This window comes from Lacerta agilis, chromosome 3 (genome assembly GCF_009819535.1).
Source record: "Lacerta agilis isolate rLacAgi1 chromosome 3, rLacAgi1.pri, whole genome shotgun sequence".
Taxonomy (NCBI): Eukaryota; Metazoa; Chordata; class Lepidosauria; order Squamata; family Lacertidae; genus Lacerta; species Lacerta agilis.
In genome coordinates this window covers 73,324,153-73,346,245 of record NC_046314.1, presented here as the reverse complement: position 1 = coordinate 73,346,245, position 22,093 = coordinate 73,324,153, and the positions used below count along the sequence as shown (strand labels likewise).

The window sequence follows — 22,093 nt, the reverse complement described above, 5'->3', positions numbered from 1 at the left end:
TTTCAGCTTCAGCCAAATAAGTACACAAGTTAAACGCCTGTAAGAACTCCCCTTCAGCTTTATCTATCAAGTCTGAAAGAACAGAAGATAATGGGAACAAAGGATTAAGAAAATGCTGTTCAAAGAGAAGAAAATAATCTTTTGTTTACAAGACATCCAGGTTGAACAGACAGACAATAGCCCCTTTCATTTCTGGGAAACGGGAGTGATAATTTATTACCCTCAAACAGAAGACACTGAATAATTAACCAGTGTTAGGCTGTGTGAAAGGGGAAAACACTTGGAACTAAGTTGAATGTAAAAGTCCCTTCATGCGTGCACAGAGGCAGGCAGGCAGACACAAACAAACAAACAACATACAGGCTAATTTCAATCTTCTTCACCATTTTCCTCAGGGAAGCTCCGTATCGGGTACCATATTTACCCACAATCCCAACCTTCTTGGTTCGTTTCACCATCTTGTCACCGCTGCGGCCTGCAGTGGTGACAAAGATGGCCAAACGAACCAAGAAGGTTGGGGTTCTGGATAAATATGATAAACAACATACAGTAACTCTACTGAAAATCTCAAGGTGCATTCCAGAAAACTGCCCACCTATTTTTCAATTCTTCTTAATCCTTATTTAGAAATTCATGTTTCGTGTGTGTGTGTGTGTATGTGTGAGAGAGAATAAAATTATTTCAAGTTCTACAAATATAGTCTTGGGCACAATTCATACGCCAAGCAAATATCAGAGGCTATTTGTGTTTAATTGCACAGCCCAAATTGACAAACCATGGTTTGTAATATGCTAGGAAACCAGAATCAGAAGTTGATGGCTAGTTTGCAATCCAAGGTGCTGCAGTCTTCAGGATTTTTGAACTGACCAGCCATAATTGTGGGCATCACACTACCTTCCAAATGTCACAGCACCTTGAGATAGGAAAGGAAAGCAAAAAAGCAGCTCTAAAACAGTTTGGATCAGAAGCTCAAATCATGGTTTGGGGCTGTAAACTATAGTTACCAGAAACCATGGTTTGGCGGAATGCCTAAAATTAAGCCTCCGACATAGTTAAAGTTTAGGTCACTATCTCATTACCATTGTTAATGCTAACCACAGTGTGAAATAACTCTGAAATTAATAACAAATTCTTTTTTAAATTTGAGAATTTTCTGTCCATTATTTTAAACTATCATATCTTCACCTCGTACTGGCTAACAATACTTTACAGTATACTCCTATACATGTTTGATTGGAAATAAGTCTCACTGAATTCAATAGGGCTTACTGCCGGCAATAAAATGTACTGCAATATTAGGAGAGTTCAATCATTCTAGATTAGGAAAACCAAGATCGGGGGAAGGGGGGAATACCTGATTTATACTTACATTGTATAGCTCGAAGACGGGGAATTATTGGGGGGCTGCTTGGTGGACTAGAGCTGTTACTGTTTAAACTTCTTCGCTTATCCAGGTTCGGGGAGGCTTGCACTGTTATCTTGTGTTGAAAATCTATTATAAATAGGAGAAGAATATATTTGTATAATAAAATAAAAACCAAAATTCAATCTAACATGCTACTTTACATGTAACAATAGTTACAGGCATTAAAAAGAAAACCCAACTTGGTATAAACACAAAATTGATTATTTGTTGCACCTGCAATTTTGCCTACCTCTAAAGAACTTGGTGCAGTGTTTTTACAGCATAATCACAACCTAGCTTCAACACAGCAGTGGAACACTGCTGTTCATGTTGGCTCATATTTAATTGTCACTAAGTGCCAGAGAGACAACTCTGAAGGTAACATCCCACACAATGCTAGTAAGACCCTTTGAATCCAGTGGGTCTTACTCTCCGGTAAACGGGTACAGGAAGAACTGCTGCCACAGTTACTGAGCAGAGGAAGGAATCCATGCTTGCTGCTCTTTCACAAACCCTCGACACACCAGTAATAAATACTTTGAAGTGAACAAAGATATAATATGTTTTCAACAGGGGAATTCCCTGCCAGAATTCTACTTCAAAGCAACATTCTCCAGTATATTTGGTTTCTCAATTCAGGAAGTTTGATTGGCTGGTAGAACAAAATTCTAAATCAAGCACAAGGGAGGTCTGTGCTAACCCCTCAATATCTTCAAAATGTTGCTCATTTGTCACACTGGAATGCATAATATGATATCAGTATTGTATCTAACCTTTCAATAGCAACCTCTGAAGCTTTCAGCCCAGTATTTGAAATCTGCAAATGCAGTAGCCATCCTAAATAAATCTTTCCGCATAGATGAGGAAAATCAAACCTGAAGGCAGACTGATTCTGTGACCATCTTTAAGCTTTAATCTGCTTTTTTTGAACTTTCCCTTTCTCTTCTTCACATTGGGCTTGTCTTGGTTTAACTGGAATATCAAAATATTGAGTTCTCGCTCCAGTACATCGATCTCCCGTTCTGCTAACTGCTGCTCACGCCGCTTCAACAACTCTTCTTGCGACTTCTGATGGAGAGCAGCTCTTGTTAATTCTTCTTCTCGTGACCTCAGCTCCTAACAATAGTTATAGAAATACTAGTTAGGACACAAGTCTTCTGCCATGTGATGAAAAAAACCCACAAGTATTTCTGGATAGCATAGCTGACAACTTTTTAGGTGGTCAACCAGACTCTAGCCAGGCCTTGTTGGATTAAGGACAAATGGGAATTTTGGACATTGTTTCCCTCATCAATTTGGTTTGTTTCCACAATGTGTTCTGAAATGTGACTCTAAATTATTATTTTAGCAAGTAGACTGCAGAAGAGGAAAAGAAAAATGGGCCTCGGCCCAGGATACCTAAAGGAGCATCTCCACCTCCATCATTCAGCCCGGACACTGAGGTTCAGATCCTAGGGCCTTCTGGCGATTCCCTCAATGCGAGAAGTGAGGTTACAGGGAACCAGGCAGAGGGCCTTCTTGGTAGTGGCACCTTACCTGTGGAACACCCCCCCTTCAGATGTCAAGGAAATAAACAACTATTTGACTTTTTGAAGACATCTGAAGGCAGCCCTGTATAGAGAGGTTTTTAATGGTTGATGTTTTACAATTTTTTACATATGCTGTAAGCCGCCCAGAGTGGCTGGGGAAACCCTGTCACTCTGGGTGGCGTATAAATAATAAAATTGTTATTGTTGTTATTATTATTATTATTATTATTATTATTATTATTATTCAATACAATGCCAGATAACTAAGATCTAGTATGCATGTCAGTGCCCCAAGGGCTGCCCTACTTTTTCTACTCATGTAAAAACACACTGATTCCCGGACCGTCTGTAGGCCGGATTTAGAAGGTGATTGGGCCGGATCTGGCCACCGGGCCTTAGTTTGCCTACCCATGATGTAGACTATGAAAGTCAACTTGGGAAATTTCCCATTAATATTTGTAACAAAAGAGTAGTTAGCCCAGTGTAGTGTGTGTGTGTGTGTACATAGAAAAGGCAAGATTTCAAATTATACAGAAGCTTCTTTTCTTCACAATTAGTTGCTCACTCAACAAAGGTTTTGTTTTTTAGATATGATTAGTCACCCAACTTTTAAACAATTACATATACATTTGTATATAGTAAGCCCGCAACTTGTGTGTGTTCAGCTTTACGCACATGGCAAAAAAATAAAAATAAAAAGTGGGGTGACTTTGGCAATCCCACCTGCCGTTAAGCCCAATGTGTTCTGACTATACACCACCGCATAAGGATAAAAGAGCAATTTAAAGGAGTTAAAGAGTACCAAGAATTAAGAGGGGGAAAAGATCCAATCATTATCCTACTGGACACACAATACCATAAGCTCAGTGTCCATTCTTTAACGTTCACTTACTTTTTCCTTGGTCCTCAGTTCATCAAATATCTGTTGAATTTCCAGTTTCCAGTCATCTTGCATGGAATGGAAAGATTCCTGAGGCATCTCAGTCAAAACAGCCCCCTCAATGGCAGTAAGCTGCTCAAGAATCAAGGTGAATGGCGGCCGGATATGGGGATCCTGAGCCCAGCACACTAAAATTCATCAGTTGCATCAGTCAGAAGAACAGGGAGCAAAATCTGACACTGTAACAGCTTTTAAGAATTCATATATTTTTTTTAGCATTCCTTTTGAAACCTTTATATACTGTTCCTAAACAAAACTCAAAGCAATTAATAGAGCACTTTCTTGGTAGAGCAATTTCCTCAGACTGTCCAGAGCTATGTACAAAAAGTAGAATGTGACTTGGATGCATGCACAGATTATTTTATGCATGTCCTGTTAAATAACTTACGGTCCTTTCACTTTCAAAAAGTGAGACCACAAATATATTCACCATGTGCATTTTCGCCTGGGTCTCACACAATCTTCTTTTTGCAATGGTGACCCGAAGGCACAGACCCACGTCCTATGGATTAATCCAGGCTCAAAATATGAATATGGAAGGATGGCACACAAGAGCTTTTAAAAATAAGGATTCCTTCACTTCCCCCATATGAATTATTCAATTTATAGATCCGCAAACGCCCTGCATCGAGAAAATCATGCTACATCAACAAAATAAACTGCTTCTGATGTAACTTTTCATTAACTTTGAGCGTTAACTGCACTGACTTGGAGACTTTAAGCAAGTAGCTCGGTTGGTTGCAGCTCAGTGCTGATAACACCAAGGTTGCAGGTTTGATCTCCGTACGGGACATCTGCATATTCCTGCATTCCAGGGGGTTGGACTACTAGATGATCCTCACGGCTCCTTCCAACTCTACAATTCTATGATTCTAAGCCACACTGTCTCAACCTGAGCTACGTCACAGACTGTGGTGAGGCTACGCTGCTATTCTGAGCTTCTCTGGAGGAAGGGCAGAATATAACTTAATGAATAAATGAGCAAGAAAGCACTTTCAAAGATGAATGCAGCTTTTAAAATGAAATTATGTTCCACTGCTGAACGCGTTAAAAAAAGTTTTTAGTACTGGACTAAAATGAAATGGGAAGCTGGTGTTTTCTATACCTTAACATAAGTTATGACATTTCTAAATGAAATGCTAAATCTAAAAAAAAGTACACATATTATAGACAACATGCACATTATCTCATAGCAACCCCCCTCCTTTTTAATAAGCAGCACAAGTACCTTTCATTAGTTTAGCAAATGGTTCAGGACATGTGGATGGAATGGGCAAAGTAAGCTTATTGACAGCAACACCGTAAGCCACAGCAAGACCATCAATGCCTCGGTATGGAACCTCTCCTGTAAGGAGTTCCCACAGCAATACGCCATAACTATAAATAAATGTTTATTTGACAGTTAAATACATGGCTTAATGAAGGGCAAAACAAAAACTAAAAAGGTCATCAATGTGTCTAGAAAGAAGGAAAGCATCCAAACACACTGCAACAAAGGCTATTCCATCGCCATGCTCTACATCCTTCTAACACATGGTTGCAGCTAAATGAAATGCCTTACAGCCATTGGCATGTTACTTGGAAGCAAATGAAAACCCAGCTACATAAATAAGTATTCTGCATATCTGAAAGTGGTTTCATCATACTGTATTTGTTTCCATAAAGCCTTCACCTTGCGGTCCACAAAAAGGAAGAATGAACTGAATAATTCCTTGAAGTGTTTAAGATGGATGCTTGATCTCCTTGCTGCTGCTGTTTTATTGTTGTTCTGGTGGTTGTGGGTTTTCACCTGCCTTGTTTTAATTATACTGTAAATGAAACCTGGATAGCTCAGTTGGTTAAGAGTGTGGTGCTGATAACATCAAGGTTGCAGGTTCGATCCAAGCTGCATATTCCTGCATTGCAGGGGGTTGGAGTAGATGATCCTACAATTCTATGAAACTGTTTTATGCATGAAAGGATGGGGGGGGGGGAGGATGGTTCTGCCTGGGAAGCAAAAATGCTTTACCAGACAGAACAACTGCCTTGGTGCAAAGTTGAATTCCTCTCCTTGTATATCTCACCTCATCTTTCAGATGTTAAAAAATGCACATAGGCGTATAGAGAGCTATTCCTCCTGCTCCGTAGAATGCAATATAGTGAGAACCAATATAGTGAGAAGTATAGTGAGAATCATTAAGGGAAGTCTAGAATCAGCTGAGTGCCAAAGTGACTGACTGGGTGAGGTTTAGGAACCAGGACCTTGTAAGTTTGTGTACACATCAGTGGTGCTCCTCACTTGCAGCATGTACCAAGGCACCACACCAGGAAAAACCACACAGCTTTAGGTTGCTTCAAATTTCATTCAGCTGTACAAAAGTTATTTTTTATAAAAAATAATAATAATGAGAATACTGAAAACATAATTACCTCCAGATATCACTTCCTTTAGAAAACATGGATGATTTGATAACTTCAGGTGCCATCCATGCATAGGTCCCCGCAGCACTCATTTTAGTTGTTCTATGCCACTCTCTAGCCAAGCCAAAGTCTGTAATCTTCAGTGTTTTGTTATGAATATCATCATTCTCTATCTTCTCAAGCAACAGAACTGAAAAAGGGGGGGGGGAGAATGTATAGATCATCATTAATATTAACTTGACCCATCTGAAAATGCAAGCATAATCTGTCTATAGTCAATATGGAGCCAAGTGTTTCCCTTTTTACGAATTAATGTTGAAAATTTTATTTAATAAATAAAGGACAACTTGGATTTAGCTCATAGTAAGAGGTTCAGAGTGCAATTCATCAAGGATTAAAGCTGTGCCTGTCCCCCCCCCCCCCCGGCAATGGTTTGAGTAGATGCATATGCTTTGAACGATGATTTACTAACATAAGGAGTAAACACCTACAATTGAGAGAGTTCAGATGTCATACTAAACCATAGTTCAGCATAATGTGAATAAGCTGCCCGGAACCTTAGACTTGTGTGCTTCTCCCCTTCTCCTGAGTAACTAGTTTCAAAGGCTAATTAACAGTAACTACAGTTTGTCAGTTCAGATGATATGCCAAAACTGAGATTAATGGAAGCCAGAAGTAAAAACTGGCAAACTCATCCTGCAGCATGCTGGAGGATTGGGAAGGAGACAGAGTGTCACCTGAGTCAGAAGCTCACTATATCCTACTAAACTTCAGTTTAGTGTGGTGTCCAAATACACTAAATAGTGCAGATTCAATTTCCAATTTTGGAGCTAATTCTCCTCGCAGTTTAACCTAGTGATTGATGGACTGCAGCAGGAGAAGATTTATGTCAGAATCCTCACGCATACAAAACTAGTGAATCACAGAGGCAGCTAAACTAGAACTACGACGTTGAAATTTCTCATATCCAGTTCACACTATCGTTGCTAACAGCAGGAACTATGTTCAAGCACACTTGAGACAGACATGGTTCAAAGTCCAGTGTACAGATAATGAATTGTGATTAAATTCTTTTCCTGGCCATATAAATTGCAAAGCACCATTAACAGGTAACCAGTTAAAACTATCTAGGGCTGTGGAATGCATTCAAGCAAAAGGAGAGGTGACCTCTAACCCTTGCAACTGTGGAGAATGTTTAATATTTTACTATTCATGTATGCATTTATTTAAAGAAGAAGACTCTGTCACTGATCCATAACAGTGTGCCTTGAGGCACAAGCAAAGTACTGAATAAAATTATATTGAAACACAGTGCCCATGATAGGAATTATTAGAACCGGGGAAATGTGGTAAACATAGCGATATGAACTTGCTGCCCTTTGTACTTTAATGAAAGGCCTATTGTTTTGCATTCTACACAGACAAAGCAAAATTCCACAAATTCCATGTCAGTCAATCTGACCGAAACCAAACACAAACTGACTTGGAAAGGTAGTAACTGGCATATGGCCAGGTTTCATTTTAATGGGAAAGAGGGGGCAGCAGGGAAGAACTATTTCCCATAAGCAGGATGAGGAATTGCAATCACTACATATACTCTGTATAATTTCCCCCCTCCCTCCCTCCCGTTTGTCAAATTGGGTGGCAGAGCACTTGACAGAAACAAACTAAATAGGCGCCAGTGCCTCGTGACTGAACAAATTCTTGTGGTCTGTTGCTAAGCAACCTGTGCTAGGCCATCCCTTTTGGACTTCTACAGATATTTGCCCCTCATTAGCTTCATATCAAAACAAGTGACCTTTACAACCTTGGGCTTATTCTGTGCACCCAACCATATGTGACTGAAGTTCACAAATAGCAGATGCAGAATCTGGAAGTTACTTTTAACACACATGCTATATGATTCAGGTGAGGGACTCTGCATGCAAAATGCTCCACCAAAACGAAAACAATTTGTAGAACTTGATCACTAAAATCACAATGTCAATATTTGCCATTCCGACTTCAGATTGAGCCCATTCCTAAAGGCTACACTTTGCAAACATTTACTTTGACGCTAAGAGAACTCAGGAGGAAAGTGTGCTTTCGGAACTAGCACTATGTCCATAACATTAACATATTTTAGAACGCACCTCTATAGCATCAAGCCCATTTGCTAAAGTGGATTTTGTGTATGCATGCCACTTATTTACCAATTTGGGTGCACAGAGCCATTTAAAAACCTACTCCTTTGCGTTAATAGCAATAACATTTTAAAACAAGACCAATTTAATATACACACAATAAATTATAAGATTATCTGTAACAAACCAAGGATGATTGTAGTAGAGGCAGCTACATTTAAGTCACTCCTTTCCATTTAAATCTCTCCCATTCCTCGGTGGAGCGTGCTACCACTCCATGGGTCCTTTGAGTGCAAACATCACTTCCCTTAGGGAAGAAACCACAGTAGAGGCTATAAAACTACATGAATTTGGGGAAGAAACAAGAAACCACTCAGCAAGCACATCAATCCATCAATATGCTACAGTCAATAAGACAAAAATAAAAAGTACACAGCACACAACAATCTCAGAGCAAAACAGATTGTTCTTATGTGACACTTTAAAGCTACTATGATATCGAGTGAGTCCTTGCTAAGATGGCCTGTCCAGTCTCAGGTGGTGAATTCTTCTCACTGATAGAAATTTAGTCACTGCAAGTGATACCTTTGGGTTTGTAACTTCCATTGGATAGTTAACAGAACACTGAACTGATCTGCCGGGCAGTTTGGTCAACAAAGGGCCAATCAATCATATGTTGCAAAACTCCAGCATAGAAATTACATGTTCTATAAAATTCTACCTCTTAATTATTACAGGGGCTTACCCTTAAAGAAAGGAGAAAGAACATGAAATCTGGCTGTAAGAAAAACTCTACAATGCTTAACAACAACACAGCAAAGTACGTGGTAAAAGTGTGATCACCTGAAGTTTGAGAGTACAGATAGTTTTGTGATGAGTCGCAGTGAGGACATAATGAACCCAAAGCCCTTGGAAATCTGGCTGTAATGTTGGGTTGAAAGTGTGACATTAAACTGGGGGGAAAGGCGTTCAAATTTCTCCTAGAGAGCCATCCATGATTGGCAAGTCAGCAAAGTATTTCATGGTAATTATGCAACAGCACAATTACCGAATGGCAAAAGAAAGCTGATGTTGTAAATGCAGTATGCAAGTACAAAATGCAAGGTTACATACTATCCCAGGCTTCCTCAACCTCAGCCCTCCAGATGTTTTTGGCATACAACTCCCATGATCCTTAGCTAGCAGGACCAGTGCTCAGGGATGCTGGGAATTGTAGTCTCAAAACATTTGGAGGGCAGAGGTTGAGGAAGCCTGTACTACCCTGTAGCAACATATGCCTTGATTATCTGCACTAATTTGGCTCAAGGTGGTCCGTTTATTGTGCGGGGAGCAAGGAACAAGATGATACTATTGGTAAATTTAGGGCACTGCTTTATCAAATCACAAATCTCTGCCCTCCCATGTTCCCTTCAGCTTGGCAGGCAAGTTACAATGGGCCACGCAAATCCATAGAAGTGTCAGATTGCACTACGCTTTGCAGGATAACCCACCATCAAGTTTGATAGCTGCTTGTGGGATATTAACATGGCTGGACCTGTGTCTATCAAATCTACTGGATCTTGATGCAGCTTTAAACCAACAAATCATAATCAGCAATGCAGGTACAGCTGTTGAACTTGGTGGATGATCACAGGATTTCATGGGTCACACTGTTCCTGGACTCTCTCACACATTCTCTATGTCTCTCTCTGCCTTGCTTGTGTTCATTTCAGCCTGCTAAGTGCCAACACTCACAGATTAAAGAGAACCCCATCTCAATGTCCATTTATTATTGCTTGGTTGTTGTTTGTTTTTTAAATGCAATTCCCCCTCCATCTCCCTTCCCCCTCCAATTCTCCCCGGTTGCCCATAACATAAAATGGGAAAACTGGTGGTGGAATGTACTGGGTTGGGGAAGGGAGAGAGAAGCATTGGTGATTATGGACATTCACCATATCACAAAGATGTATTCCAGCCCATGTCTCTTTTTGTAGATTTTATTATGGAAGCCCTCATGACCAACAAGACAAGCTATTGCTTAATTAATTAATTAATTAATTAATAACCTTTTTTTTCTAGCCCGCCCATCTGGGTGCATTTCCCCAGCTACTCTGGGCAGCTTACAGCACATACAAAAACATAGTAAAATGTTAAACATTTAAAATATCTTGACACAGGGCTGCCTTCAGATGTCTTCTAAAAGTTGTGTAGTTCTTTATTTCCTTGACATCTGATGTGAGGGTTTTCCACAGGTGTTCCTATCATTTTAAGAAGCCACTTGCTCAGTGTTAATGGCATTTCATATCTTATCTAGAAGAACTGCCCATGATTAAACTTTGTGCTCTATAGGAAAGGCATGGATCCAGACCCAGAAAGTGATACTTAGAACCCACTGAAACCTACATGCAAAGCTCAAATCCCATTAATTTCCACAAAACCCAATGGAGATTTAATTTGCTCTGAATCCAACCCCCAAATTCTGTTTTCAATAACTTTATTGCCTTTGTATCAAAAGATAATAATTGTTGAAAATATGACTTAAAGAACAGCGTTATGCAGCTAGGAGCATTAACATTCTGACAATAACTTTACACAAAATACAAGTTTCAAAATTGTTTCATTTCTTGAGTAACAACCTACAGGGCACAAGACATTGCTGCTGCTGCTGCAGTGCTTTGGAGGAAGCAGGGAGAAGGCTGGCTGGCTTATCAGGCTTGAGTTAAAAGCACACCTGCAAAAGTAAACATTTCATTAGCACTGAAAAGAACAAAGCAGAGTTGTTCTGCCAACACTGGCATGTCTGGGTCTGAAGCTGCAGCATTAGGTAGAGAAAGAGCCCCTTGGCAATAAACTTTGAAGTGAGTAACTGATTCGGGGTTTTCATTTTAGAATTCTCAAGCTAGTTTCTCAATGGACATCTGAGTCATTTATGAAACAGGGGGAGGAAAAGCTCCTTGCTAAAATGAAGTACATATTTTATTTCAAAGATCAGCAAGTGAAGTCGTGCCCCTGTAAAAAACCTGAGCCTCACAATGGTGGGAGAAACTTTCTCAACTTGCAGAATAATTTCACACTACCAAAGATGCAGTCCTTTTGTACTTGCACATCCATCAAATTCCTGCAATGAACTGAAAATCTTGTGTCTCCCGTCCCTGGCTGATACATGCATATTTTGGCCTCGACTGCCAAGCTCATCTGCATTTACTTAAGTCTCCCATGTCCTTCAGCCCACTCTTTCTGCCTGGCTTCTTCAAGCTATTAATGGTTTCAAAGCTTTTCTCTATTCAGCCACCTTCCAGACCATCCCCTCAAAAGGGCAACTTTGGCAGAAATATGTGAGGTGGTACAGTATGAATTAAAATTCAGATATAGCACAACACACCACCCTGCCACCCATCAGGAAGTAGTTGGATAGGTTATTGCAGGAGTAACCAATGTGGTGCCTCCAGATATTGTTGGAATACAATTCTTATTATCTGACCATTAGCCATGGTTAGGGAGACTGATGGGAGTTGGAGTTCAACAACATCTGGAAAGCACCACATTGGCTGCCCTGGGTTACAAGTTTACAACTGTTTTAAAAGCTATGTTTTTGTTTTTCAAATGGTCTTGGAAAACTTTTTAGCTTAACTTTTCTTAAATATTAGTTTTTTTAACTACACAGGGCCTTTGATATAGCTCCAAATAGAGTCCCCAGACTTTTATTCGCCGAAGCAGGTATAATCAGCAGAGGTCTGGCATCTTATATTAGAACTTTGCTACCTTACAAAGGACTCTGAATTCAAGATTAGTAACAGAAGAACTGTAATTTTCTACAGAAAGATTAAGTGGACAGATGATAAGAAGTTATTGGTTGAGCCAGATTAAAATAATTAGCTCATTGGCACAAAAATGCCCTCCATTAGTGGGCAAAACAGAATTCTGTATATACGCTCATTTCCTTAAATCATGTGTTATAGATAATGTCTCCACAAAAGGGCCCCAAAATGGTATTCCATTTTGTTTAAAAGGTGTATTTTCTTACTCTTGAAGCTCAGAGCAACAGTTCTTTCCATGTGTGTTTCAAACAGTAAGATTATTTCAATTTTACAGTATTACAGTTGTTCAAAAGCTGACGAACTTGTTAAGATACTAATAACGGGAAACAGAACTGTAACATCAGCTCTACGCACCTCTTGCAAATGAAAAATTCTACATGCCAGAAATAATTCATAGGGCCTTGCATCCTGCTCCAAGAGACACATTCAACAGCAAGATATGTTTTGGCAAGTTGAATCTTTTCTACCCTCCCGGCCACTGCCTCTGTGGCCCCATATTATCACTGCAGCACCATTCCGCATTTGCATATGCGTATTTGTTTTATGTGCATAAACAAAGTAACAAAAAGTCTTGTGATACTTTAAAAACTAACAAATTTGTTATGGCATAAGCTTTTGTAGACAAGATCTAGTCCACAAAAGCTTTTGTCATAATAGATTTGTTACTCTTTCAAGGTTCCACAAGGCTCACAGTAGTTTTTGCTGCAAAAGATTTTTCAAGCCTCTTGAAAAATCAACAGTTCTGGACCCTGAAAGGCAAAAGTTTGAGGGCCTGGTTAAAATGTTACTTGCCCACAAATAAGTACTAAAAAAGAGCTAGTCCCTATGGCAACACTCCATGTGAAGGTGGTACCATCTAATAGAAGAAGAGTTTGGATTTGATACCCCGCTTTTCACTACCCGAAGGAGTCTCAAAGCGGCTAACATTCTCCTTTGCCTTCCTCCCCCACAACAAACACTCTGTGAGGTGAGTGGGGCTGAGAGACTTCAGAGAAGTGTGACTAGCCCAAGGTCACCCAGCAGCTGCATGTAGAGGAGCGGGGAAGCGAACCCGGTTCAGCAGATTACGAGTCTATCGCTCTTAACTACTACACCACACTGGCTCTCAATATAGCCCTTCACTGCATGCAGTCATACTCACATATTCTCCACATGACATCAACAACGCACAGAAAGCATAGAATGCTACATAGGGATGCTGATGTTGTTTAGGCAGAAGTATATGACAGAGAAGATTTTAGACATGGAAGTTTCCATGCAGAGCACAAATGGAGAACCTGTAGTCCTCCAGAGGTTGTTGGGACTTTTAAATCCCACCAGACTCAGTCAAATTAAGACTGCATGCTGATTCACAAGTTCAAAATCTCCACAACGCTACTACAAAGTGGCACACTACCAACTCTGTGTCCAGTTCCGGGGGTCATACTTTAAGGAGCTAGTAAACAAATTGGAACATGTTCTGAGGAGAAAAACGTATGAGAATACTGCAAGACTACCAACACAGAATTGCCTAAAGGTTTGTATTGATACAGGTATGTATACCATACACAAAAGTTTTCTTAACTTCCATTTCTTATAAGCAACCTACCTACCTGATCATAATGTTAACACCCCCAATAACTTCAATTTAGAACTCAGACACATAATAATAATAATAATAATAATAATAATAATAATCGGGGGTCAGGTGATCATACAACAGATTTTATTTAACTTTAGTTTTACAAGTTTAATTTCCCATTAGAATGCAAGTTATTTTCCTTTACTTCTTTTGATGTGTTAATAATTATCACAAGAGACAGGTTTTTGGACACAGAGAATCGCAAAAGATTACCTTGGTGAAGCTCTATGGAAGGGTATTATTCCCCAATCCTTGTTTTAATGTTACAAATCTGTATGTGTGGGTTTTTTTTTAAAAAAAAAACTTGTTTATTGACAGTTTCTATGTATATTTTATCGTCACTCTAAATTTACAATAAAATTGTATATAATTTGTATACAGCTTAGTATGCAAATTCTGTTAAATAAATAAAGACAAAAGTATTTGTACAGATACTTATAGTTTTTTACAGGATGCTGTGATGAACCTAGAACCAATTGCATTTAAAACACACACATATGAATGGAGGTCAATTCTAAAGGTAAAGGGTAAAGGGACCCCTGACCATTAGGTCCAGTCGCGGACGACTCTGGGGTTGCGGCACTCATCTTGCTTTATTGGCTGAGGGAGCCAGCGTACAGCTTTCGGGTCATGTGGCCAGCATAACTAAGCCGCTGCTGGCAAACCAGAGCAGCGCACGGAAACGCCTTTTACCTTCCCGCCAGAGAGGTACCTATTTATCTACTTGTACTTTCGAACTGCTAGGTTGGCAGGTCCAAGGACCCAGCAACAGGAGCTCACCCCGTCGCAGGGATTCGAACCGCTGACCTTCTGATTGGCAAGCCCTAGGCTCTGTGGTTTAACCCACAGCGCCCCCCGCGTCCCACTGTCTATCATTAGTGACTGCTAAAATTGTATTTCCAAGCTGTCAATATGCCTCTGATGTCCAGGTGTTGGGACAAAAAAAAAAGAGAGAGAGAGAGAAAAGGAACAGTAATCTCCATCATATTTTGAGTTTCCTGAGACATCTGGCTGGCAGCAGCTGAAGATATAATGATAGACCAGGTAATCCTTTAATCTGACCCAGGACAACACTTCTAATGTGCTTATACATGTGCAGAACAGCTATGGAAAGTTTATAAACTAAACCAAATACAAGTGCTGGTTATTCAGCCAGGAAAGCGAAAATAATCCATTTCAAGAATCTGTAGGTCAGGGAGCTAGACAAATATTGTTTAGAGGAACAAAGGTATTATATGATGGAAACCTTCACTATGGTTTCTGTTCTAATTTGTCAGAAATAAGGTCACCCCCAAAAATCAAAACAAAGAAATGCTTGACTTTGCTTGTCATTAATGCACAGAGATTCTGCCAGACCTAGCAGAAAGGGATGTGATTAACCTTTGACATCAGTACAATTCCCAAGGGATTGCTTCCTTATTATTTTCTCATGCATCCTCCATTGCATCACCGACTATCCCCACGCAGAGCAAAAGTAGCACCAGTATAACACCTAGCAATCAAGAAGCCTTTGGGTGCATAAGGCAGGGTGTGGATGGAGAGAAATTATTACATTTGTCATAATTTCTAATCAAACCTCAAGGGAAAGGCTATCTAATCGTAGCATATGTGCTTGGCTTTACGATGAGACAATAATGCAATGCTAGTTTCACGAATCACAAAGGAAGCTGACTAAAAGGAAGTTCAGATAGCCTGGGCATTTCCTGTGCTTTGCTGGCTCAAACTGAAGCAGCTTGTTCCTATAAATGACCTGCATCTTCATTACTATAGGAAGAACAACTCTGCTGCAGAACCTCATGACTCAACATATGTAGCCACCTCTAACCATTACACAATTTTATGATTCCCCCCCCCAAAAAACCCCCACCATATAGTACATTATTTAATGCAAAACAGCTAATAATTAAAGTAGTAGCAGGAATGGCTAATGGGTTTGTTCTGCTAAGCAGCTGCAGATGGGCCAAGTATGTGTGGCAAGTCTCTGGCAACCTCATATGCCACTAGCCTTCTTATTTAGTTGCTTTCTCTTCTTGCCATAGTCACTACTGTATATCTTTTCTTCTCATCTATGCTGCGCAACACTGTGCTACATCATGGGCTCACTCGCTCATTTCCTTACACACTTCGCCTCTCTGAAAGGTCACCCAAAGTTGTGGCCACCAGCCTGCTTGTTAGGCTGGGGAGAGAAATTGGGAAGGAGGACGACGACTCCTGGCAGCTATTCCTTATGCATCCTCATTCCTTCTGGACACCAAGGGGAAGCACTCCTGACATGGACTCTGTGTTCCTATCTTTTTAGTACCTTCAATGCTGGCTGTATTTTAATCTAATGAACTTGTCTCTGTTGTTGTCCAGCTTCTTTTATGACATTTTGTTACTTTGTTTTAAATTATGTAGGCCACCTGATCATAGTTGTTTTGGTGGAAGCTGGAATATAAATTCCTTAAAATATATAAAATAATTAAAATGAGATTTTTGAAATTAAGGTTAGTGGTAACCTTAATTTCAAAAATCTCATTTTAATTATTTTATATATTTTCTCCAGATGTCAATTCTTTTCAGTTTGGTGTTTGTGCTTTACCACAGGAGTTTTCTGGTTGGATGATATCCAAATGTGGCCTCCAACATCTGCAAATGGGATATACAATATCCTTTTTCTCCACCCTGCAGCTTCCCTCCCCCTCAGATATGCCCTGAGTCTGGAGGATTCTTTGGAGGAATCCATGGCTGTTTAAAACCACAAGATACTGAAATGTATGGCACAGATGGGGCCAATGTTTCAAAATCCATATAAGGGCAATATATGTATTAGGCCAAAGAATAGGTCACAAAATTGTATTCAACCTTTCAGGTTTCCTCCAAACTTTTCATCAGGCTGAACAAAGTGAGGCAGACAGGAGACAAAGGGAGAGAATTTTTAAAAAGTTAGTTGGTGAAAAAGCTACGAGTCTGCATCCTGTAATCTTCTTAAGATGGAACATGGGAGGAGGTAGCAGACATGCAAATAAGGCTCCGTAGGTGCCATGCAGGTTTCAGGTTGCATTCAGCAGGGCCTTTGGGGAGGGAGAAAATCAGGATGGCCAATTCCCCATTTCTAGAAGTATAAAAACCAGCACTTCTCCCACCCTGAAGGGAACCAGCCAGATTTTGTTTAGAATCGAACTGCATTACAACCAAGCTGCCTTGCCTGTAGCAAGGCTATTCTACCCCATTTGTGTGTGGATAGCAGGTCATGCTATGGTTGCTGAAAAGCAATTGTGAGACCATTGTGCTAAGGCTAGAATGCAATTGGGATATATATTTGGTTATTCTGAAGAAAGCTCAGATGGAAAGGGTGTTTATGACTCAGGAGTTTAGTGTGTAGCTTGGGAGCAACCCTGCACTCTAGAGATAACTACAGAGTGTAGCATACCAGCATCTGCACTATCTAATAATCCAACCCTAAGCATGTTTATCCAGAACTTACCGGTAAGTCCCACTAGGATCTATAGGACATACTTCACGGTAATATATTTAAAACTGCAACTTTGGGGAGTTTTCATTTCTTCCCCAGAAATGAGGCAGTATTTAAGGATAAAACCAGTTTTGCAAGAGAATAAATACCTAGCTTTTTCCTTGGGTGCTGAAGGAAGTGTCAATTACTTGAAGGAGTCAAATGAGGCCTTTCCACCTCTCCTGCTACCTTCTTGAAACTTTCCCATAATCTCATTACATTTAGTCATATTTCACATTTGAATGATTTTCAGCCTCATATTTATGGACCATGGCAGAGGGATGTCCATTCAAGCTTAAGCAGCACACATAGAGGACTTCTTTCCATTCCATTTCTGGCAGCAATTTCCAGACTGTAGCTGGTGCACAGATCTCAAACAAGTGACAGAACACTTATATGCAGTGTGTGTGCATGCATAAACATCTGTGCACAAATGCAAGGCACACGCTTCTGACCTGCACACATAATATCAAATAAGAAATAAACAACCCTTATATGCTACACAGAGGGAAGCGGGTGGCGCTGTGGTCTAAACCACTGAGCCTAGGGCTTGCCGATTGTAAAGTCGGTGGTTTGAATCCCCGCGATGGGGTGGGCTCCCGTTGCTCTGTCCCAGCTCCTGCCAACCTAGCAGTTCGAAAGCACACCAAAAAGTGCAAGCAGATAAATAGGTACCACTCTGGTGGGAAGGTAAACGGCATTTCCGTGTGCTGCTCTGGTTTTGCCAGATGCGGCTTAGTCATGCTGGCCACATGACCCGGAAAAACTGTCTGCGGACAAACGTTGGCTCCCTCGGCCAGTAAAGTGAAATGAGCGCCGCAACCCCAGAGTCATTTGCAACTGGACTTAACTGTCAGGGGTGCTTTACCTTTTTTTATATGCTACACAAGTGAAACAGTGGTTGTGTTCACATGTCCCAGTAAACCAGAGTTAACCATGATGTGCAGATAGTTCTCCCCCAGCATATGTGGGAACATCAAACCATGATGCCTAGCTTCATTTTACATCCAAATTGGAAAATGTGGCTTGTTTCACTCCGGACAAACCACATTGTTAAGCCAAGGTTATCAATCATGGCTTGTTTGAGCAACAAACAATGAATCTCAGAGTCTGGATGTAATGGCAAAGTCTGTTGCTTTCATTTGTACCAGGGGAGCAGCAAATCAAGAGAGTGATCTCTATGTTGTTCATAGTAAACATTAACTATGGCTTATGGTGATGTGGAAACTGGGCCGATATAAGGTCTGTTTCTAATCTAATCCCTCCCCTTACTACCCCAAAACTTCATTATTCACTTCTGTTCTATGTCACTGACTTCCCTCACTCTTCTCTTTACCATCTTAACGAGAATTAATTTCCAGATAGAGGACTTATTAGATGTTGGATATACAACACATTTGGGCACATGATATCAATATATGGCTGTGACTATCCCAGTGCTGAGACCTGTAGTCTGCTACTCCAACCAGCATGTACAGTCATACCTCGTGTTACGCATGCTTCAGGATGCGTATGACACGGGTTACGAACGCGCCAAACCCGGAAATAACGGAACGCGTTACTTCCGAGTTTGGCGGTTCATGCATGCGCATCAAATGATGTCACACACATCTGCAGACTGACATGGTACACAAGGACAGGTAAAGACAATGAGACACTTTTGGCAGTTTTGCACACTTACCACCCTTCAAATTATGACATTAAACACCTCAGGCACCTGGAAACAATAATAAGCTATTGGTGAAGTAATATTGTTTCCTCCCAAATTTAACAAAATGGCACCAAACAACAACAACAACAGTCCACAGATTTGAGCGGCGTTACTATTTTAGATTTTCAATATTTACAAGCCAGGTAGTGTATATAAGCAATAGCCCTAGTCTAAATATAACTCCTAAAACAAACAAACAAATGCTTCTGTTGTTTTTATAATCAACAATGCTGAAACAAAAATTTCAGAAGAAAAACGTCACCCAGACCCTTTTTCTTGTAAGAGGCTGCTCAGGTTTTCTAAGAATGCAAACACAGCTAAAAATTGAACAGCTTGTGCATCTACAATGGTATTGCGACAACAGGAAAGAAACTTCATGCAACAGAACTGGATTATCTTGTAACACAGAATAATTGAAAGGCAGATTCTGAATAGGAAAAGAAAAAAGTACTGATTTCAAATCCCAATACAAATGCCTCTAACTTTTGCTTTTGAAACTTGACTCTTTTATCCAACTTGACTCAAGAGGTTAGAGCGTCATTGTGGCATTGCCAAATCCAGGTCTTACAGAAAAAAATATTTCATTGCCTTTATTTAGAACACCCCATTGTTTAAAAACAATGTTTCTCACAGTGCTGTTCAGGATTGCAGCATTTAAAAATGGAAAGGAAAATGTAACTTGTCTCACTCAGATTTTAAACTACTGTATTTGAACACTGTACTTACTGTTGCTTGACTTGAGGTCTCTGTGAAGGATGGATACTAAGGCTTCTTCGTGCAAATAAAGCATCCCACGAGCTATCTGCACGGCCCAGTTGACCAGTATATGAGGAGGTATCCGACGGCCCCAATGACTCCCACTGGTGGAGGGAGAGGCCCCTGACAGAGCTCTGTTGAGGGGCCCTCCCCTAGCATATTCCATGACCAGGCAGAGGTTGGGCTCCTGCAAACTTACACCATGAAGCTCAATAATGTTGGGATGTTTCAGCATGGAGAACAACTTTGCCTCCTGCCTCACACTCTCTGCCGTGGCCTTGATGTCCTCATCTGGGTCCTGCCGCGCTGCTTTCACGGCCACTTCTTGGCCCTTCCATGTTGCTTTATAAACTTTGCCAAAGCCCCCAACTCCAATGATCTCCTGCAGTTCCAGGTGCTGGAAGTTAATCTCTTCTAGAGAACCCACATGGTCTTCACCACTGACAGGATGTCCATCGCCCATAGCTTGGGCTTGGGCTTCATGCCCAGACTTTTCCAGCAATCCCAGTGGGGGATGTTGGTAGCGTCCCGGCTGGTAGGTCACGTAGTTGGCTGGGAAGATACCGAGGCGGTGGCGGATTTTGCCAGCCCACCAGCCGTCATCTCCAGAGACCGCTGCATCTTTGGAGAGAACCTCCACCACTTCTCCTCGCCGCAGGCTCAGCTCATCTTCCCCGGAGGCCTCGTAGTCATAGAGCACGGTCCAGAGTGGGCAGGAGGTACGGCCGGTGGTCCCCGAGGTCCCTTCAGCCGCTCCCTCGGAGCTCACCAAGGCCATGGTCAAGGCGGGGGCACAGATCTCATCCACTTCGGCCTCAGCATTGGGAACAGTCAGGGAAACCTCTGAAAGAAGACCATTCCCCTCAACGCTTCTGCTGAGTAGGAAAGTGATGGCAGAGGAAGTGGAGCAAGCTAGAAGAAAGCAGCAGAGGCATTGGAAGACCAAGTTGGGGTGTTGAGGGGGCCAGAGGATTGGCCGGGGGGGGGGTCAGGGCAAGGGTCACAAGGAAGGAGAAAATGAATGAAGGAACTAGTCCAGGAAGCCTAAGCTGGGAGGCTGTGGGGGCTCAGCGGAAGGTGCCCAAGCAAGAGAGGAAGTGGAAAGGTCTCTGGTCCACAGACTGGGGACGGGAAGCAGAAAGGTTCGGGGACAACGCAGGCCGGAAGAAGGGAAGAGATATGCCAAAGAGGCTTGACCGGAAGGGCAAAAGGCGAGAGCGCTCCGGGGTCTCCAAGGGAAGGCAGGAGGGGCCAGGTGAGGAGAAGGAAGGGAAAGGGGCGCGCGGAGAGAAGCGGGCGGGGCGGCTGGAGCAACAGGTAAAGCGGCCCACCTCCGGCAGCGAAGGCGGGAAACGGAGTTCCGGGGGGCGAGCGGCGTTGGCCCCCTCTGCGCAAAGCAGCAACGCCAAGAGAGGCGGGCGAGGGCGCTCGGCACGGAGCGACGAAAGAGCAACTTTTCCAGCCAACCTCCTTCTCCGACAGCGACTGCTCCCGAAAAAAAAAAAAACCAACAACTCCTGGCTGGCCCCCGATTGGCTGGCACCAGCCACGTGACGCAGGGGCCAGGTTCTGGGCGCAGGTCGGAGAGCGAAGCCGGGCAGGTGCCTGAGGCTACTCTTGCCCTTCGCCCGGCGCAGGAGCGGGAGCGAGCGGCGCGCGCGACAGAGACCAAGCAGCCTCTTCGGGCGAGGAAGGGGCGCCAGGAGGGCCGTGGGGCGGACGGTGTAACCAGAGCGCCGGCATCAAGGCTCGCTCTTCGCCTGAAACCCGGAAGGCTGGACCTCCAGTGAATGGGGGGTTGCTGAGCAGGGGCTTCCCTCGGGTGCGCGCGCGCGGGTGACGGAGAAATGGGATGTGATAACGGGGCGCAGCAGCGGGAAACTCCTGTAAACCTATTTCATAGACTCAGAGAGAATTGTAGAGTTGGAAGGAAAATCTTTTGCCCAGCGTGGGGGCTCGAACCCACTCATGACATTGAGATAAAGCAGTTGCGGGCTCTACCGACTAAGCTATCGTGTTCAGGGGTACTTTGGGGTGAAATGGACGCTCACTTTAACCCCCAAAGCCCCACTTTGCCTCCTGCCTCGAGATTGGAATCCTGTACTTCCTGCCTCTCCAGATTAGGCCAGGCATCATAATATGTGGTAGTTTGTTTTCAACAGCCTTGCACATGACAGGGGTCAGGATCTGCTATGTTGTTCTGCAGTTCATAGAGAGATGGGGGAGGGGGGTGGGCTGTATATACTTTTAAAGCACGTTCAAAGCACATTCCTCCCCTCAAACGGATTCCGGGCACTGTAGTTTATCTCCCACTAAAT

General features: G+C 42.1%; 1 protein-coding gene across 2 annotated transcripts in view; it reads right to left on the bottom strand.

The window, feature by feature from the left end:
* Positions 1–20,665, bottom strand: part of MAP3K21 (mitogen-activated protein kinase kinase kinase 21) — a 28,616-nt gene extending 7,951 nt beyond the window's left edge. For both annotated transcript variants that reach the window (XM_033144291.1, XM_033144292.1), the window contains exons 1-6: positions 19,746–20,665; positions 6,284–6,464; positions 5,103–5,251; positions 3,827–4,002; positions 2,281–2,521; positions 1,370–1,492 (exon numbers count right to left, since the gene is read on the bottom strand). In XM_033144291.1, coding sequence (XP_033000182.1) covers positions 1,370–1,492; positions 2,281–2,521; positions 3,827–4,002; positions 5,103–5,251; positions 6,284–6,464; positions 19,746–20,553 — 1,678 coding nt within the window. In that variant the 5' untranslated portion in view covers positions 20,554–20,665. The remainder of the gene's footprint in view (positions 1–1,369; positions 1,493–2,280; positions 2,522–3,826; positions 4,003–5,102; positions 5,252–6,283; positions 6,465–19,745) is intronic.
* Positions 20,666–22,093: the final 1,428 nt, after the last annotated feature.